The sequence below is a fragment of the Salvelinus alpinus genome, chromosome 2, assembly GCF_045679555.1.
Source record: "Salvelinus alpinus chromosome 2, SLU_Salpinus.1, whole genome shotgun sequence".
NCBI classification, from domain to species: Eukaryota; Metazoa; Chordata; class Actinopteri; order Salmoniformes; family Salmonidae; genus Salvelinus; species Salvelinus alpinus.
The window spans coordinates 84,602,417-84,621,187 of record NC_092087.1 but is presented as its reverse complement, the minus strand read 5'-3'; the positions used below and the strand labels follow the sequence as shown (position 1 = coordinate 84,621,187).

General features: G+C 46.7%; 2 protein-coding genes across 6 annotated transcripts in view; both read left to right on the top strand.

Moving 5' to 3' along the window:
* The window catches only part of LOC139544836 (zinc finger protein 271-like), a 174,335-nt gene that overhangs the window by 116,074 nt on the left and 39,490 nt on the right, over window positions 1-18,771 (top strand). The gene's annotated exons all lie outside the window — the stretch shown is intronic.
* Window positions 9,547-17,357, top strand: LOC139545035 (sialoadhesin-like). 4 transcript variants are annotated; one of them, XM_071352415.1, is made up of 8 exons: window positions 9,547-9,613; window positions 9,887-9,964; window positions 14,875-15,219; window positions 15,314-15,553; window positions 15,922-16,263; window positions 16,367-16,688; window positions 16,801-16,864; window positions 16,976-17,357. In XM_071352415.1, the coding sequence occupies exons 2-8, from the start codon at window positions 9,910-9,912 to the stop codon at window positions 17,201-17,203; spliced, it is 1,596 nt and encodes a 531-aa protein (XP_071208516.1). In that variant the 5' UTR covers window positions 9,547-9,613; window positions 9,887-9,909; the 3' UTR covers window positions 17,204-17,357. The 4 variants fall into 4 exon arrangements, with proteins under 4 accessions (XP_071208516.1, XP_071208508.1, XP_071208501.1 ...); XM_071352407.1 differs by lacking the exons at window positions 9,547-9,613; window positions 9,887-9,964 and adding an exon at window positions 11,613-13,278 and having other exon boundaries at window positions 17,010-17,145; XM_071352400.1 differs by lacking the exons at window positions 9,547-9,613; window positions 9,887-9,964 and adding an exon at window positions 11,623-13,278 and having other exon boundaries at window positions 15,344-15,553.

The following is an 18,771-nucleotide window of genomic DNA, read 5'->3' as shown; positions in this document are numbered from 1 at the left end:
GGCCTGAATACTTTCCGAATGCACTGTATGTGTCTATAACTTTTATTCATTTAGATGAACCAGGCCAATACATCTAAAACACTTGAAAATCGTCTCATTATCGTTTGGGGAATCGATCAGATACATTTTGTTTCAGGTGTTCATGGTCAGAGCTATTTGAATGTGACTTACACCAAGAGGAGTATCTGTGCCTTGAAGGGGTCAACAGTGGACATTACCTGCATGTATAGACATCCGCTGGCATTTCCCGCCGCTCAAGTCTGTCCTCTCTCCTCATCAGGGAAACTCTAATCCAGTGTATGACAAAATCTCAGGCATGGCCATAACCCCTACTGCAGCACAGAGAGCGATCACAGACGAGCAGGATGACGTTACCTACTCCAGCATCCAACACAGGAACCAGGAAGTGCCTCTGAACTCCACTCTCCCACTGTCTCACCCCCAGAAACAGGATGATGATTTTCAGTACGCTACTGTGAAATTCAACAGCCCCAGTGCTGCTCAATAGACATTGGGCGGGATTCAATCCAATCATGGGTTATAGGCTTTGCAGCTTTTAATGTAAAACATTTTTTTTATGCTTTTGGAAAATGCTATATAATTCCTCAACTAGAAGGACTTTGATTTTGTCTTGAACTATCCATTTAAATAAGAGTATAGGCCAAACTGTTCAGTCCATGTTCTACTGTTCTATTATGGTGCAGTGATGTCAGAGGGGAAAAAACTGTTTGTTTCTTACAGTAACTCATTTGTTGTTGTAATATCCCAAACTGACAGTTTCAGCATGAAAGATTCCAACTTTAAATAACACAATATAGTAAATAGTAAATGTACATTACACAGTGATTTAAACATCCCATCCATACACCACACTAAACCTACACATAGTCTGTGTCTGAAAAGGCATCCTATTCCCTACATACTGTCAGGTGACATTTCAGACACAGATATTCTCCTTAACTGTTAAGGGCCAAACAAATGATACCAGTGTAACAGGTTGACGGTTGTAGCTGCTATGCCACCTTGTTTAATGAGGTGAGTGTTAGAGGAATTTTATTCCTATGTGTTCGTTAACCAATTCAATTCAAATACTCTGTCCGTTTCTAAGGATTTGTAAGGTTCTTATTTGCATAAAATGGACAGAGACCAGCCACCAAATTAATCAATAGTGTTTATTCTCGAGAGCTCTGCTCAAAATACCATGTACATTAGTTTATATATCACACATAGCGTCATAGCGTCCTAAATGTCCCTCCTCTCTGACAAGGACAAAGCTGCTGTTAAATTCCATTCCAACACATACAGGTTGCTTATCTTATGCTACCACATGCCACACCATCTGCTGCAAGCCTAACGGTTTCTCCCTGCCCTGGGTGGGGAGACTTACTTCCTGTTATTGGTTTCACAGTGGCCACAAGTTGTCAAGGTGGTTGGAACAAAAAATCTCAAATAACGACTCATCAGACCAAATTATAGATTTCCACCGGTCTAATGTCCATTGCTTGTGTTTCTTGGGCCAAGCAAATCTCTTCCTCTTATTGGTGTCCTTTAGTAGTGTCACACCCTGATCTGTTTCACCTGTCTTTGTGATTGTCTCCACCCCCCTCCAGGTGTCGCCCATCTTCCCCATTATCCCCTGTGTATTTATACCTGTGTGCTCTGTTGGTCTGTTGCCAGTTCGTCTTGTTTGTTTGAGTCAATCAGCGTTTTGTGTCTCACCTCCTGCTTTTCTAGTCTCTCTTTTCTTGCCCTCCCAGTTTTGACCTTTGCCTGTCCTGACTCTGAGCCCGCCTGCCTGACCACTCTGCCTGTCCCTGACCCTGAGCCTGCCTGCCGACCTGTACCGCTGCCCCCCTCTGGATTACCGACCTCTGCCTTACCCAGACCCTGAGCCTGCCTGCCGTACAGTACCGTTGCACGACCTCTGGTTTTCAGACCCCTGCCTGTCTTGACCTGTCTATTGCCTGCCCCTGTTGTAACATTAAACTATTGTTTATTCGACGTGGTCTGCATCTGGGTCTTCCCTTCATACCTGATAGTACGAACTGGCCATGACTGACCCAGCAGACCCGGGCCAGCTGCACAATGCCATCTCCTCCCAAGGAGCCTCCATTGGTAGGCACGAGGAGTTGCTTCGTGGGCTGATGGAGGGTGACCAAACGTTGGCTGAGCGCCATGACCAGGCGTTGGACATGCTGCGGGAGCAATTTTGCAGGTTGGCTGGGGGGCAGCCTGCCACGGTGGTAACTCCACCGCCCCTCAGTAAACTCAGCGGGTAGCAGCGCCGCCCCACCGGCCACTCCTCCTTTCCAAGAGCCCCAGTTACCTCCCCCGGAACACTTTAATGGAGAGCCGAGCACCTGTCGAGCATTTTTAGCTCAGTGTGCCCTTATTTTTGAGCTTCAGCCCTCCTCCTTCCCCTCGGACCTTTCCAGAATAGCCTACCTCATCACGCTGATGTCTGGAAGGGCTCTCACATTGGCTATCGCCGTATGGGAACAGCAGCCGACCATATGCGTGAGCCTGGAGGTGTTCTTGGGAGAGGTGAGGAAGGTTTTTGATGCCCCACTCTCCGGGAGAGAACCTGCCCAGAAGCTAATCCAGCTCCAGCAAGACGTCCGCACAGTGGCCAACTATGCTGTGGATTTCCACACGTTGGCAGCGGAGAGTGCGGGGAACCCGGAAGCATTGTTCGACATGCTTCTGCACAGCGTCTCGGAGGAGGTTAAGGACGAGCTTGCGGTTCGGGAGTTGCCCACGGATCTTGACTCCCTCATCGTTTTGACCATCCGCATCGATAGGCGATTGCGGGAATGACGAATGGAGAGGGAATTCGACGGTCACTCGCACGTCCAGGGATTCCACCTTGCCTCTGAGCCATCCCGGAAGTCCCCGACGGTCCGGTGGCCAAGAGCACCCGAGGTTGGCCGACCTTCTTTGAGAGTCACTGAAGAGGGCCGAAGCATTGTTTCCCGAGCACATGCAACTAGGCAGAGCTGGGCTGTCGCCCACGGAACGGAAACACAGGATCAGAACAAGGAGCTGTCTGTATCGTGGGACTTTTGGTTATTTTATGTCCTCGTGCCCAGTACTGGACCCTGCTCACCAGGGAGTGAGTACTCTGGTGGGCCGTATGGGGAACTTTTCTGCTTCCCTTACTCACACCCCTTTTCATGTAATTCTACTGTGGGGAAACCAGTCCAAATCTCACTGGGTCCTCAATGACTGGGGCCGATGAGAGCTTTTTGGACATCACACTGGCTTTCGAGCTGAACATCCCCAATCAGCCCCTCTCCATTCTCATGGATGTTAGAGCACTGGACGGGCACTCTATAGGTGGGTCACCCATAACACCACTCCCATCAACCTACGTGTGTCTGGGAATCACAGCGAAACCATTCAGTTCCTGTGCATCAAGTCCCCCCATATTCCGATGGTGTCGGGATTCTCCTGGCTCCAGCGACACAACCCACACATCAACTGGTTTACGGGTGCCATCATGGGCTGGAGTCTGTTCTGCCACACCCATTGTCTGAAGTCAGCACAACCTGTCCCGGGACGTCTCTCTGTGTCCTCGGAGGTGGTTCCAGATCTCTCCGCCATTCCCGAGGAGTACCAGGGTCTCCGGGAAGTGTTCAGCAAGTCCTGGGCCACTTCCCTTCCGCAGCACCGCCCATATGACTGCGGGATTGACCTTCTCCATAGCACCACGATGCCCCAGGGGCGTCTGTACCCACTGTCGGGACCTGAAACCAAGGCTATGGAGGACTACATTGGGGACTCCCTAGCTACTGGATTTATCCGTCCCGCCTCCTCTCCTGCTGGCGCAGGGTTCTTCTTCGTGGAGAAGAAGGACTAGACCCTGCGCCCGTGCATTAACTACCAGGGACTCAATGACATCAAGGTAAAGAACCGTTATCCACTACCACTCATTTCCTCAGCCTTCGAGCCGCTCCAGGGGGCCACTGTGTTCTCCAAGCTGGATCTACATAACGCCTACCACCTGGTGCGGATACGAAAGGGGGACGAGTGGAAGACCGCCTTCAACACGGCCAGCAGCCACTACGAATATCTGGTCATGACCTTTGGCCTCACCGACGCCCCTGCCGTGTTCCAGGCTCTGGTGAATGATGTTCTCCACGACATGCTGAACCGGTTCGTCTTTGTCTACATTGATGACATCCTCGTCTTCTCCCGCTCCCCCCAAGAACACGTGCTCCGTGCTCCACTTCACAATTTCCATTCTGGGCTACATCATCTCTGCTGGGAGCGTCAAGATGGATCCCGAGAAGGTGAACGTGGTGGTGGATTGGCCCCAGCCTACGTCCAGGGTGCATCTGCATTGCTTCCTGGGGTTCGCCAACTTCTATCGCTGGCTTTATCTGAGGTTACAGCACCCTGGCCTCCCCCTGTCTGCCCTCACCTCTACCAAGGTTCTGTTCACGTGGTCCACGGCCACTGACCGGGCGTTCTGGGACCTTAAACACCGCTTCCCCACGGCTCCGATCCTGGTTCATCCGGACCCTTCCCATCAGTTCGTGGTGGAGGCCGATGCTTCGGATGTCAGAGTGGGGGCGGATCTGTCCCAACATTCTGCCCTGGACCTTTAGCTGCATCCCTGCGCCTTCTTCTCCCACCGCCTCACCACCACGGAGAGGAAGATGGCATTGGAGGAATGGAGGCACTGGCTCGAAGGGGCGGAACATCCGTTTATTGTGTGGACCGACCACAAAAACCTGGAGTATCTCCGCACCGCCAAGCGCCTCAACTCCAGGCAGGCGAGATGGGCCCTGCTGTTTACCCGGCTCAACTTCTCCCTCTCCTACCAGCGGCGGTCCAAGAATGTCAAGCCAGATGCCTTGTCTCGCCACTATAACCCTAAGGCAACCACCCTGGAGCCTGAGACCATCCTTTCCACCTCGTGCCTGGTGACAGCACTCATCTGGGATATCGGGAAACAGGTCCGGGAGTCGCAGCGGTCCCAGCCGGACCCTGGGGGGGGCCAGATAACCGGATGTTCATGCCTGACACTGTCTGCTCAGCGGGCCTGGAATGGGCCCATTCCTCCAGGCTTGCCTGCCACCTGGGCTCCTGGTGGACCCTGGCATTTGTGTGACGACGCTTTTGGTGGCCCACCATGGTCCCTGATGTCTCTGCATTCGTCACGCTTGCGCCATGTGTGTTCAGAACAAGACTCCTCGGCAAGCTCCGGCGGGCCTTCTGCAACCTGCCTGTCCCTCACCGTCCCTGGTCCCACATATCCCTGGATTTCATCACGGGTCTCCCCCCTCTGAGGCTAACACTGCCATACTGACGGTGGTTGACCGTTTTTCCAAGGCCGCCCACTTCATTCCTCTCCCCAAACTACCCTCGGGCCAAGGAGATGGCCCAGCTCATGGTGCAGCACATGATCCGGATCCATGGACTGCCTGTGGACATGGTCTCCGACCGTGGCCCTCAGTTCTCGTCCCAATTCTGGAAGGCGTTCTGCACCCTCATTGGGTCGTCGGCCAGCCTATCCTCTTGGGTTCCACCCCCAGTCCAATGGCCAGTCGGAGCGAGCCAACCAGGACCTTGAGACAACGCTACTCTGCCTGGTCTCCGGCAACCCCACCACCTGGAGCCAGCAGCTTGTGTGGGTGGAATACGCACGCAACGCCCTTCCCTGCTTTGTCACAGGCCTATCGCCCTTTGAATGTTCCCTGGGGTATCAGCCCCCACTCTTCCCCAAGCAGGAGGAAGAGGTCGGCGTACCTCCTGCCCAGATGTTTGTCCGCCGCTGTCGTTATACACGTAGGAGAGCCCAGTCGGCCCTCCTTAACCTTTCTGGCGCAGGCGTTCCGCTAGCGACCCACCTCGACAACATCTGGTGAAATTGCAGAGCTCAAAATTCTAAATACAGAAATAGTCATAATAAACATTCATAAAAATACAAGTGTTATACATCGGCTTAAAGATTAACTTCTTGTTAATCCAGCCGCTTTGTCAGATTTCGCTTTACGGCGAAAGCATACCATGCCATTATCTGAGGACAGCGCTCCTTTTACAAAAGCATACAAACATTTTCCAACCAAGTAAAGGAGTCACGAAAGTCAGAAATAGCGATAAAATGAATCACTTACCTTTGAAGATCTTCATCTGGTTGCAGACACAAGAGTCCCAGCTACACAATAAATGTTTGTTTTGTTCGATAATGTCCCTCTTTATATCCCAAAAACTCAGTTTTGTTGGCACGTTTTGTTCAGTAATCCACTGGCTCAAAGGCGGTCAAAACATGCAGACGAATACATCCTAATAGTACCGGTAAAGTTCATCGAAACCTGTCAAACGAGGTTTATAATTAATCCTCAGGTTGTCAATTGTCTAAATAATCAATAATATTTCAACTGGACAATAGCGTATTCAATAGAAAGGAAAAAAAGCGAAGGGCACCGTGCAAACCAGCACTGCATGATTCTACAGTCCACTGACAGAAAGGTCTCATTCTTCAGAAAACAAGCCTGAAATAATGTCTAAAGACTGTTGACATCTAGTGGAAGCCATAGGAACTGCAATCTGGGTCCTAACCCATTAGATATTCTATATGCATTCAATTGAAAATACCTACATCAAAGAAATCCCACTTCCTGGATGGATTTTCCTCGGGTTTTCGCTTGCCATATCAGTTCTGTTATACTCACAGACATTATTTTAACTGTTTTGGAAACTTTAGAGTATTGTCTATCCAAATCCACCAATTATATGGATATTCTAGCTTCTGGGCCTGAGTAACATTGGGCACGCTTCTCATCCAGATGTCGAAATACTGCCCCCAAGACATAGGAAGTTAAGACCACCTCCAGGTATCGACGACAAGCGGATCGCCATCGGACACCGGCTCCTCGGTATCATCTCGGGCAGAAAATATGGCTATCCACCCGGGATCTCCCCCTCTGGGTGGAATCCCGCAAACCTCTCCCACCGGTTTATTGGCCAGTTTCCCATCTCTAAAATGATTAGTCCCTCTGCTGTTCGTCTTCTGTTGCCCCGTACCCTTCGTATACACCCCACCTTTCATGTGTCCCAAGTTAAACCTATGTCTCACAGCCCTTTGTCTCCTCTTTCCAGAACCTCTGGTTTTCTGACCCCTGCCTGTCTTGACCTGTCTATTGCCTGCCCCTGTGGAACATTAAACTATTGTTTATTCGACGGGGTCTACATCTGGGTCTTCCCTTCATACCTGATAAGTAGTGGTTTCTTTGCAGCAATTTGACCAGGAAGGCCTGATTCACGCAATCTCCTCTGAACAGTTGATGTGAGATGTGTCTGTTGCTTGAACTCATTTATTTGGGCTGCAATCTGAGGCTGGTAACTCTAATAAACTTATCCTCTGCAGCAGAGGTAGCTCTGGGTCTTCCTTTCCTGTGACGGTCCTCATGAGAGCCAGTTTCATCATAGTGCTTGATTGCTTTTGTGACTGCACTTAAAGAAACTTTCAAAGTTCTTGAAATGTTCTGTATTGACATGTCTTAAAGTAATGATGGACTGTCGTTTGTCTTTGCTTATTTGAGCTGTTCTTGACAAAAAATGGACTTGGTCTTTTACCAAATACCACCACTACCTTGTCACAACACAACTGATTGGCTCAAAAATTTCACAAATTAACTTTTAAGAAGCCACACCTGTTAATTGAAATGCATTCCAGGTGACTACATCATGAAGCTGGTTGAGAGAATGCCAAGTGTGCAAAGATGTCAAGGCAAAGGGTGGCTACTTTGAAGAATCTCAAATATAAAATATGTTCTGATTTGTTTAACACTTTTTTTGGTTTCTACATGATTCCATGTATTATTTCATAGGTTTGATGTCTTCACTGTTACTCTACAATGTAGAAAATAGTCAAAACAAAGAAACCCTTGAATGAGTAGGTGTCAACTTTTGACTGGTACTGTATATTTACACTACCATTCAAAAGTTTGGGGTCACTTAGAAATGTCCTTGTGTTTGAAAGAAAAACACAGTTTTTGACCATTTAAAATAACATCAAATTCATCGGATATACAGTGTAGACATTGTTAATGTTGTAAATGACTATTGTAGCTGGAAACAGCTGATTTTTTATGGAATATCTACATAGGCGTACAGAGGCCCGTTATCAGCAACCATCACACCTGTGTTCCAATGGCACGCTGTGTTAGCTAATCCAAGTTAAGAATTTTAAAAGGATAATTGAGCATTAGAAAACCCTTTTGCAATTATGTTAGCACAGCTGAAAACTGTTGTCCTGATTAAAGAACCAATAAAACTGGCCTTCTTTAGAATAGTTGAGTATCTGAAGCATCAGCTTTTGTGGGTTCGATTACAGGCTCAAAATGGCCAGAAACAAAGACTTTCTTCTGAAACTCGTCAGCCTATTCTTGTTCTGATACAACTTTGTTGTATACAACATTTGTCTAGTTTGAGAAACAGACGCCTCATAAATCCTCAACTGGCAGCTTCATTAAATAGCACCCGCAAAACACCAGTCTCAACGTCAACAATGAAGAGGCAATTTCGGGATGCTGGCCTTCTAGGCAGAGTTGCAAAGAAAAAGCTATATCTCAGACTGGCAAATAAAAATAAAAGATTAAGATGGGCTAAAGAACACAGACACTGGACAGATGAACTGCCTAGAAGGCCAGCATCCCGGAGTCGCCTCTTCCCTGTTGACGTTGAGACTGGTGTTTTGTGGGTACTATTTAATGAAGCTGCCAGTTGAGGACTTGTGAGGCGTCTGTTTCTCAAACTAGACAAATGTTGTATACAACAAAGTTAAAAGTCACACACAATGTAAGCTACAAACGTATCACAACTGTAGCAGGCCAATTCTTCTCCTGAAGGTGTGCTGGGTGTGCGGACTTCTGTTCTAGCCCAGCACTAACATACACTACATGACCAAAAGTATGTGGACACCTGCTCATCAAACATCTCATTCCAAAATCATGGGCATTAATATGGAGCTGGTAACCCCTTTGCTGCTATTACAGCCTATACTTTTTCTGGGAAGGCTTTCCACTAGATGTTGAAACATTGCTGCAGGGACTTGCTTCTATTTAGCCACGAGCAATAGTGACTTTGGGCACTGATGTTGGGTGATTAGGCCTGGCTCGCAGTCGGCGTTCTATGGGGCCTAGCAGGAACCATTAGAAACAGCCACATAGCATTATTCATCCTCCACCGAACTTTACAGTTGGCACTGTGCATTTGGGCGGGTAGCGTTCAATTAATCTGATTGGTCAAGACATACAAAGAGCCTGCAGCAGCATTCTGTGTGTGAGTTGAAACAATCATGAGGACAATTCGGTCTAAAAAACAGCAGTTTGTCCCCTTTGCGTCTAACTATTTTATTAAACAAAATCTAATGTGCTGGGGCAAATGCTGCGTTGTTTTTTGTTTTTTTTGTCAGCCGTGATGTAACTTATGCAATGGAAACTGTCTAATAATAGTTGTCTTCTTGCGTGAAAAGGAAGGAAATTACAGCAACTTGTGCACTACATCATGTGTCATCTTGACTACATCACGTGTCAACCACTCACTTACTTCTCATTTTCATACTGCCAGTGAGTTGTCTTACAAAACCTCTCCACTTTTCTCTGTAAGTACACTTGAAGATATCTTATGAAATAGTGTTTGGTAGTATGTTTTTAGTGATTAACCATATTCTTCTGGCTAATGATAATACTAGGGACCCATGTCTCAATGTTATAGGATTGTAAGAATAAAACAGATTTTGAGCAATAAAATGATTATTATGTGTATACAGTGCTATAGACAGGTCTGTTCAATAAGTAATTGTTTACCTCTCAATTGATTTATAAGGAGAAGTTATTCACCAGCTATAGAGTGAGATCTTGTTTATGTTTCTAAGACTGCAGGGTGGGTGATGCAACAATGGCCTTGAGAACAGCAGGAAGTGTGTTGGTGGTCTTTCTCTTGTCTGTGGCAGGTACTGTATGGTCACGTTCTTAGATCTGTAATAGTCTTCTTATGATAGGTATCCTTGTTGCTATTAAATCTACAGACAATTACAAAATGCCATGAGACAGTTCAGGACAACATGAATATGAATATTCTGGTGTGTTCAGGAGTCTTTTAGGCAATCCCATTTCCCTTCAGAAGCTGGGTCATCCACGAATTAGGTGCCTTCTGAGAAGTGTATCTTGGTCAAAAGATTATTCAGATTTCACCTAATTTTAACATTCTCTCATAAAGAGCACGTGTTCAACTGAATGTTTTCCCATCTCAAGAGGTTCAATAAAGAATTACTATAGTAAGTGCCTATTAAGTTCCAAATAAAGTTGCAGGGTTGACCGTAACAGGGTTGACTGTAACGGGGCTGACCGTAACAGGGTTGACCGTAACGGGGTTGACCGTAACGGGGTTGACCGTAACGGGGTTGACCGTAACGGGGCTGACCGTAACGGGGTTGACCGTAACGGGGTTGACCGTAACGGGGTTGACCGTGTCGTGGCTGACCGTAACGGGGTTGACCGTAACAGGGTTGACCGTAACAGGGCTGACCGTAACGGGGTTGACCGCAACGGGGCTGACCGTAACAGGGCTGACCGTAACGGGGTTGACCGTACCGGGGTTGACCGTACCGGGGTTGACCGTAACGGGGCTGACCGTAACGGGGTTGACCGTAACGGGGCTGACCGTAACGGGGCTGACCGTAACGGGGTTGACCGTAACGGGGCTGACCGTAACATGGTTGACCGTAACAGGGTTGACCGTAACGGGGCTGACCGTAACAGTGTTGACCGTAACAGGGTTGACCGTAACGGGGCTGACCGTAACGGGGCTGACCGTAACAGGGTTGACCGTAACAGGGTTGACCGTAACAGGGTTGACAATTTAATCACATGAGGGGAATGGAAGGTTGTTGTGTGCAACAGGGAGTTGCATTCGAAAGCAAGCTTCACACAAATGTTTTAATTGTTCAAACATATCTAGCCTGTCTATCTATGGGTAACAGGGTTGACGTGTTATTCTCGTCCCGCTCAGTTCTCCACCACAAAACACCAGAAAATTTCTAAAAAGAGTAGAACCAGCTCACCTGCTTTTTATACTATGATTTAACTATTAGATGTTCGACTAAGCTACATGTAATTGTTTTAAGAACGTCATACAAAGGATCATTTTACTACTTGATTTTGAATTCTAAGACCCCTTTAAAGCATCCCCCCAAAATGAAATAAATCCCTTACAGCTGTTAGCCCATACAATCGCACTGAATAACACATTCATTCGATCGTTTCAAAAACAAATCTGAAGGACGTTTGTTCTGAAGTATCTGACCTACAGTTCCAGTCAAAAAGGTTAGACACACCTACTCATTCAAGGGTTTTTCTTTATTTGTACTATTTTCTACATGGTATAATAATAGTGAAGACATCAAAACTATGAAAAAACACATATGGAATCATGTAGTAACCAAAAAGGTGTTAAACAAATTCAAATATTGTTTATATTTGAGATTCTTCAAAGTAGCCACCCTTTGCCTTGATGACAGCATTGCACACTCTCATAGTTTTGATGTCTTCACTATTATTCTACAATGTAGAAAATAGTAAAAAATTCAGAAAAATCCTTGAATGAGTAGGTGTGTCCAAACCTTTGACTGGTACTGTATATCTGAGAGATCAGGATTATATATATATATATTTTTTACATGTATTTAACTACTTATTTTTGGCACTAAACAGTGTCCATATATACTTCCATTCCTGTTTAACGGGTACGGGGGACCTTCAGACGAGTCTTGTGAGGCCTGTGGACTTCCTAGACCGTTCGGACGCTTCAGACGATTTTGTGAGAAGACACCTCTCTAGCTCGGTCACCTTTCACAGCAGATGCGGAAGTGCGAAATAGGCAGATACGGTGGATTGAGACTCATCCAATGCAAAAAAAACATATCTCTATCTAAAGAGATCTCCCGGGTGGCGCAGTGGTCTAGAGCTAGCTGCGCCACCAGAGTCTCTGGGTTCACGCCCAGGCTCTGTCGCAGCCGGCCGCAACCGGGAGGTCCGTGGGGCGACGCACAATTGGCATAGCGTCGTCCGGGTTAGGGAGGGTTTGGCCGGTAGGGATATCCTTGTCTCAGTATGTAAAATGTAATAAAATGTATGCACTCTACTGTAAGTCGCTCTGGATAAGAGCGTCTGCTAAAATGACTAAAATGTATAAAAAAAATGTAAAATAGATGGATTTTTATGGGGATTTTTGTATTGTGCTAATTAGATGTCCGCGGGGTGTGGACATTGACCTTAGAGGGCAATCAGATTTATTGAATTCTTCATGTTGTCTATATTAAAGGGCACTTCATTTACCATAACAGGCTTTTAAAATTCAATATTGCTACACAAAGGGAAGTGTAACGGATGTGAAATGGCTAGCTAGTTAGCGGGTACGCGCTAGTAGCGTTTCAATCAGTTACGTCACTTGCTCTGAAACCTAGAAGTAGTGTTGCTCCTTGCTCTGCAAGGGCCGTGGCCTTTGTGGAGCGATTGGTAACGATGCTTCGTGGGCGACCGTTGTTGATGTGTGCAGAGGGTCCCTGGTTCGCGCCCGTGTCGGGGCGAGGGGACGACGTAAAGTTATACTGTTACCTTGATGCTGTTGACCCGGATCACTGGTTGCTGCGGAAAAGGAGGAGGTTGAAAGGGGGGTGAGTGTAACGGATGTGAAATGGCTAGCTAGTTAGCGGGTACGCGCTAGTAGCGTTTCAATCAGTTACGTCACTTGCTCTGAAACCTAGAAGTAGTGTTGCTCCTTGCTCTGCAAGGGCTGCGGCCTTTGTGGAGCGATGGGTAACGATGCTTCGTGGGCGACCGTTGTTGATGTGTGCAGAGGGTCCCTGGTTCGCGCCCGGGTCGGGGCGAGGGGACGCCATAAAGCTATACTGTTACAGAAGCAAAAGGCACTCTTCATGGAATGACCCAGCTGTCTCGCACACATCACTAAGTTATGCTTATCTACAGTTTTCATTTACACTCAACTCAGCAAATACAGCAACAAGGTGTGAACAACAAAGCCAGGTGATGGTGCCTCCCACCAACGCAGTGAAGGGACAGGAGGTGACACTGACCTGTAGCAACACCTGTACTCTGAGTGACAACCCCAACCCCACCTACATCTGGTACAGGAATGGACAACGTCTAGATGAGCACATTTCCCAACAATACTCAATCCACAATTACAATTCAGGCATTTACTCCTGTGCTGTAAAAGGCTATGAGGATCTCCTCTCTCCTGCAGTGTGTGAGTATGGATTAAACTACAGTTTTAATCCATATCAGATTATTACTAAAGTTGTATTGTTCAGTCCTAAATCAGCTGATAAGAAGATATACTGAACAACAATATAAACGCAACATGTAAAGTGTTGGTCTCATGTTTCATGAGTTAAAATAAATAATCCTAGACATTTTTCATATGCACAAAAAGCTTATTTCTCTTAAATTTTGAGCACAAATGTCTTTACATCCCTCTTAATGAGCATTTATCCTTTGCCAAGATAATTCATCCACCTGACAGGTATGACATCAAGAAGCTGATTAAACAGCATGATCATTACACAGGTACACCTTGTTCTAGGGACAATAAAAGGCCGCTCTAAAATGAGCTTTTTCACACAAAACAATGCCACAGGTGTCTCAAGTTGTGAAGGAATTGTGCAATTTGCATGCTGACTGCAGGAATGTCCACCAGAGCTGTTGCCAGAGACTTGAATGGTAATTTCTCTACCATAAGCCACATCCAACAGCGTTTTAAAGAATTTGGTTGTACGTTCAACTGGCCTCACAACCGCACACCACGTGTCACCAACCCAGCCCAGGACCTCCACATCCGGCTTCTTCACCTGTGGGATTGTCTGAGACCAGCCACCCGGACGGCTGATGAAACTGTGGGTTTGCTCAACCAAATAATTTCTGCACAAACTGTCAGAAACCATCTCAGGTATGCTCATCTGCATGCTTATCGTCCTCACCAGGGTCTTGACCTGACTGTGTTGTAACAGACTTCAGTGGGCAAATGCTCTCCTTTGATGGCCACTGGCATGCTGGAGAAGTGTGCTCTTCACGGACGAATCCCAATTTCAACTGTACCGGGCAGATGGCAGACAGCGTGTATTGCGTTATGTGGGACAGCGGTTTGCTGATATCATCGTTGTGAACAGAGTGCCCCATAGAGGCAGTTGGGTTATAGTATGGGCAGACATAAGGTACGGACAACGAACACAATTGCATTTCATTGATGGCAATTTTAATGCACAGAGATACCGTGACGAGATCCTGAGGCCCATTGTCCTGCCATTCATCCGCCGCCCCACCTCATGTTTCAGCATGATAATGCACAGCCCGATGTCGCAAAGAGCTGTACACAACTCCTGGAATCTGAAAAATTCACATTTCTTCCATGGTCTGCATACTCACCAGACATGCCACCCATTAAGCATGTTTGGGATGCTCTGTATCGACGTGTACGACAGCGTGTTCCAGTTCCCGCCAATATCCAGCAACTTCGCACAGCTACTCCACAGGTCGCAATCAGCAGCCTTATCAACACTATGTGAAGGAGATGTGTCGCACTGCATGAGGCAAATGGTGGTCACACCAGGTACTGGGTACCTTTTTATAAGGTATCTGTGACCAACAGATGCACATCTGTATTCCCAGTCATGTGAAATCCATAGATTAGGGCATAATTCATTTTCTTCAATTGACAGATTTATTTATATGACCTGTAACTCATTAAAATCTTAGAAATTGTTGATTCTTGTGATTCTATTGTTGTTCAGCGTAATAATAATAATTGAAATGAAATGAATAAATAATGGGCCTACTACTGTTTCAGGTGTTCTGGGTCAGAACTGTTGCATTGTGACTTACACCCATCAGAGTATCTGTGCTGTGAAGGGCTCAACAGTGGAACTGCCCTGCACATATCAACATCCAAGTTATCATGTAGTCTCAGAAACAAACTGGTATATACAAGAGAAATGTAATGAGGTGCCTAAAATCCTGAGCTCGGTGCCAGAGTATGCAGATCGTGCTGAGTACCTTGGGACTAAAGAGAAGGACTGCACCCTGAGAATCACAGACCTGAGAGAGAGAGATTCAGCTGAGTACAAGTTCAGATTTAAAACACAGTATGCAGAATGGGGGTACAGCTTCCCTGGAACAACTCTGACTGTCACAGGTAATATATAATATATCCTACAACTACTTATACAAATATATTAATTGTAATCCAGTGCAATATCATATTGAAAGTTCTAATAATTATCATTCAGAGCTGCAGGTGAAGGTGTCTTCCTCCACAGAGGAAAAGAAGAGAACACTGACCTGTAGCACCACCTGTCTTCTGACTGACAACCCCAACCCCACCTACATCTGGTACAAGAACGGACAACATCTCCATGACCCTACTTCCCAACAATACTCCTGTAATACTCTAGTGGTCTGGTGTTACTCTACAGACAGTTACTCCTGTGCTGTAAAAGACCATGAGGATTTTCTCGCTCCTACAGTGTGTGAGTCTGGACTCACCTATAATAATCATCTTAAGTATCAATCATTAAGGCCTGTGGACCAATAGTAGAACATGTGGGGAAAAACAGACAAATCTGTAACACTAGTAGAAATTATACAATTTAATATAAAAGGTAGAAAATAACTGATGGTATGTTATCATGTTATACTGTTTTAGAGCAATTCTTTTTAGAATAAGGCTGTAACATAACAAAATGTGGAATAAGTCAAGGGTTCTGAATACTTTCCGAATGCAATGTATGTGTACGTATTTGTTATTAATTTTAAATGAACCAGTCCAATACATCTAAAACACTTGAAAATCGTCTCATTATCGTTTGAGGAATTGATCAGATACATTTTGTTTCAGGTGTTCATGGTCAGAGCTGTTTGAATGTGACTTACACCAAGAGGAGTATATGTGCCTTGAAGGGGTCAACAGTGGACATTACCTGCACGTATAGACATCCCAGCTGGCACAACGTCATTGAAGTATCCTGGTTCAACAAATGGGAGTCTGGAGTTACTACAGATCTAAGGCAGGACCCAGAGTATGCAGGTCGTGTGAAGTACCTTCCAACTACAGACAAGGACTCCACCCTGAGAATCATAGACCTGAGAGAGAGTGACTCTGCTGAATACAAGTTTAGATTTACAACAACTGAGGTTAAATGGGGATACAGCTTCCCTGGCATAACTCTGAATGTCACAGGTAATACTGTCCTTACAGTATTATATCATCTAGTCTAAGTCATTATATTATTGGTGGAAATGATGATGATTGTGCTATTTTGTCTTAATTTACCCCTTTTCAGACTTGCAGGTGAAGGAGACTCCTGGCACAGAGGAAGGGAAGGTGACACTGACCTGTAGCACCACCTGTACTCTGACTGACAACCCCACCTACATCTGGTACAAGAATGGACAACTTCTCACCAACCCAAACACCCAAGATAACTACCTCTACCTAGACCCAGTCAGCAGTGAGGACGCAGTCAGCTACTCCTGTAGTGTTAAAGACCTCCGTTCTCCTGTTACGTTCGTTGGGGAACCAACGTCTTTGAAGAATGCAGTTGTAGGAATCATAGTGGTTATTCTGATTCTCATAATCTGTCTCTTTGGGTTCATGTGGTTCAGGTGAGTGAGTTGAATTTATCATTTTTCACATTCTGTGGCATAATCGATCAAAATATGTATATTGCTTGATTAATTGTTCATTTATTAACTTATACATTTTTTCACAAATCAGGAAGAAGTTCTCCAAATCCACCTCTGACACAAGAGACAGAAGAGATACAGCAGAGAATGGACAGGTGAGTTTGTTGGAGTCAGTTGACTGAGAACTGCAATCATCTGTGTATAGATGACTCAATGACTGGTAATATTTTTCACCCGTCATGTTGTCTGTCCTCTCTACCCATCAGAGAGACACTAATCCAGTGTATGACAACATCTCAGGCATGGCCATGGCCCCTATTGCAGCACAGAGAGCGATCATAGATGAGCAGGATGACGTTACCTACGCCATCATCCAACACAGAAACCAGGAAGTGCCTCTGGACTCCACCGTCCCACTGTCTCACCCCCAGAAACAGGACCAGGATGGCCAGTACGCTACTGTGAAATTCAACAGCCACAGTGCTGCTCAATAGACATTGGGCGGGATTCAATCCAATTATGGGTTATAGGCATTTTGGCTTTTAATGAAATTCATCTGTTTTGAAAAAATGCTTTATAGTTCCTCAATTAGAATGACTTTGATTTTGTCTTGAACTATCCATTTAAATAAAAGTATAGGCCAAACTGTTCAGTCCATGTTCTACTGTTCTATTATGGTCAGAGGGGATAAAATGTAACGTCTGGAGAGTGATGGGTGTGGAGTCAGACGCAGAGAGCAGAAGGTTGACGGGAAAAACACTTTAATGTCCTTTCGAAATGTAACCAGTTACAAACATGGGTGAAGCCCAAAACACAGGCGCAACAAACCCAAAACCATAGTTACTCAAATACCGGACAGCGAAAACCCAAAAGAACAAAAACACCACATACGTCAAAATAACAACAAGCCCGCACAAACACCAGCGGGCTAAACGAACTTATAAAACACCCATCCCAAAACCACAACAAGGAACAGGTGAAAACAATTAGACAAAAACAAACGAAAAGGAAAAAGGGATCGGTGGCAGCTAGTAGACCGGCGACGACGACCGCCGAGCGCCACCCGAACAGGAAGGGGAGCCACCTTCGGTGGTATTCGTGACCTTCGGTGGTATTCGCGCCGACACCGGCCTCGGGGACGACCCGGGGGGCGAGGACTTTAAATGGCCCTACACACTGCGGACCCAGCTTCCGGCAGGGCAGGCGGAGGGGCAGGTTTCGTGTCGAGAGCCAGACCCTGTCCCCCGGTGCAAACACGGGGGCCTCACTGCGGTGACGGTCAGCGCTCCTCTTCTGCCGTCCACTCGCCTGACGCAATGACTCCTGGACGGCTTTCCAGGTCTCCTTAGAGCGCTGCACCCACTCCTCCACCGCAGGAGCCTCAGTCTGGCTCTGATGCCATGGTGCCAGAACCGACTTATACCCCAACACACACTCAAACGGTGACATGTTGGTAGAGGAGTGGCTTAGTGAGTTCTGGGCCATTTCAGCCCAAGGGATGTATCTCGCCCACTCCCTTGGCCGGTCCTGGCAATACGACCGCAGAAACCTACCCACCTCCTGGTTCACTCTTTCCACCTGCCCATTACTCTCCGGGTGATAACCCGAGGTCAGGCTGACCGAGACCCCCAGACGCTCCATAAACGCCTTCCATACTCGTGACATAAACTGGGGACCCCGATCAGAAATGATATCCTCAGGCAAACCGTAGTGCTGGAACACATGGGTGAACAGTGCCTCCGCAGTCTGCAGGGGCGTAGGGAGACCGGGCAAAGGGATAAGACGGCAGGACTTCAAGAACCGATCCACAACTACCAGGATCGTCGTATTCCCCTGAGACAGGGGATGATCCGTAAGAAAATCCACCGATAGATGGGACCACGGCCGTTGTGGAACGGGGAGGGGTTGTAAATTCCCCCGTGGCAAGTGCCTAGGAGCCTTACTCTGGGCGCACACCGAACAGGAGGAGACATAGAAGCGCACGTCTCTCAACAAGGTAGGCCACCAGTACTTCCCTCTAAGACCTCGCAACGTCCTCGAAATACCCGGGTGACCTGACGAG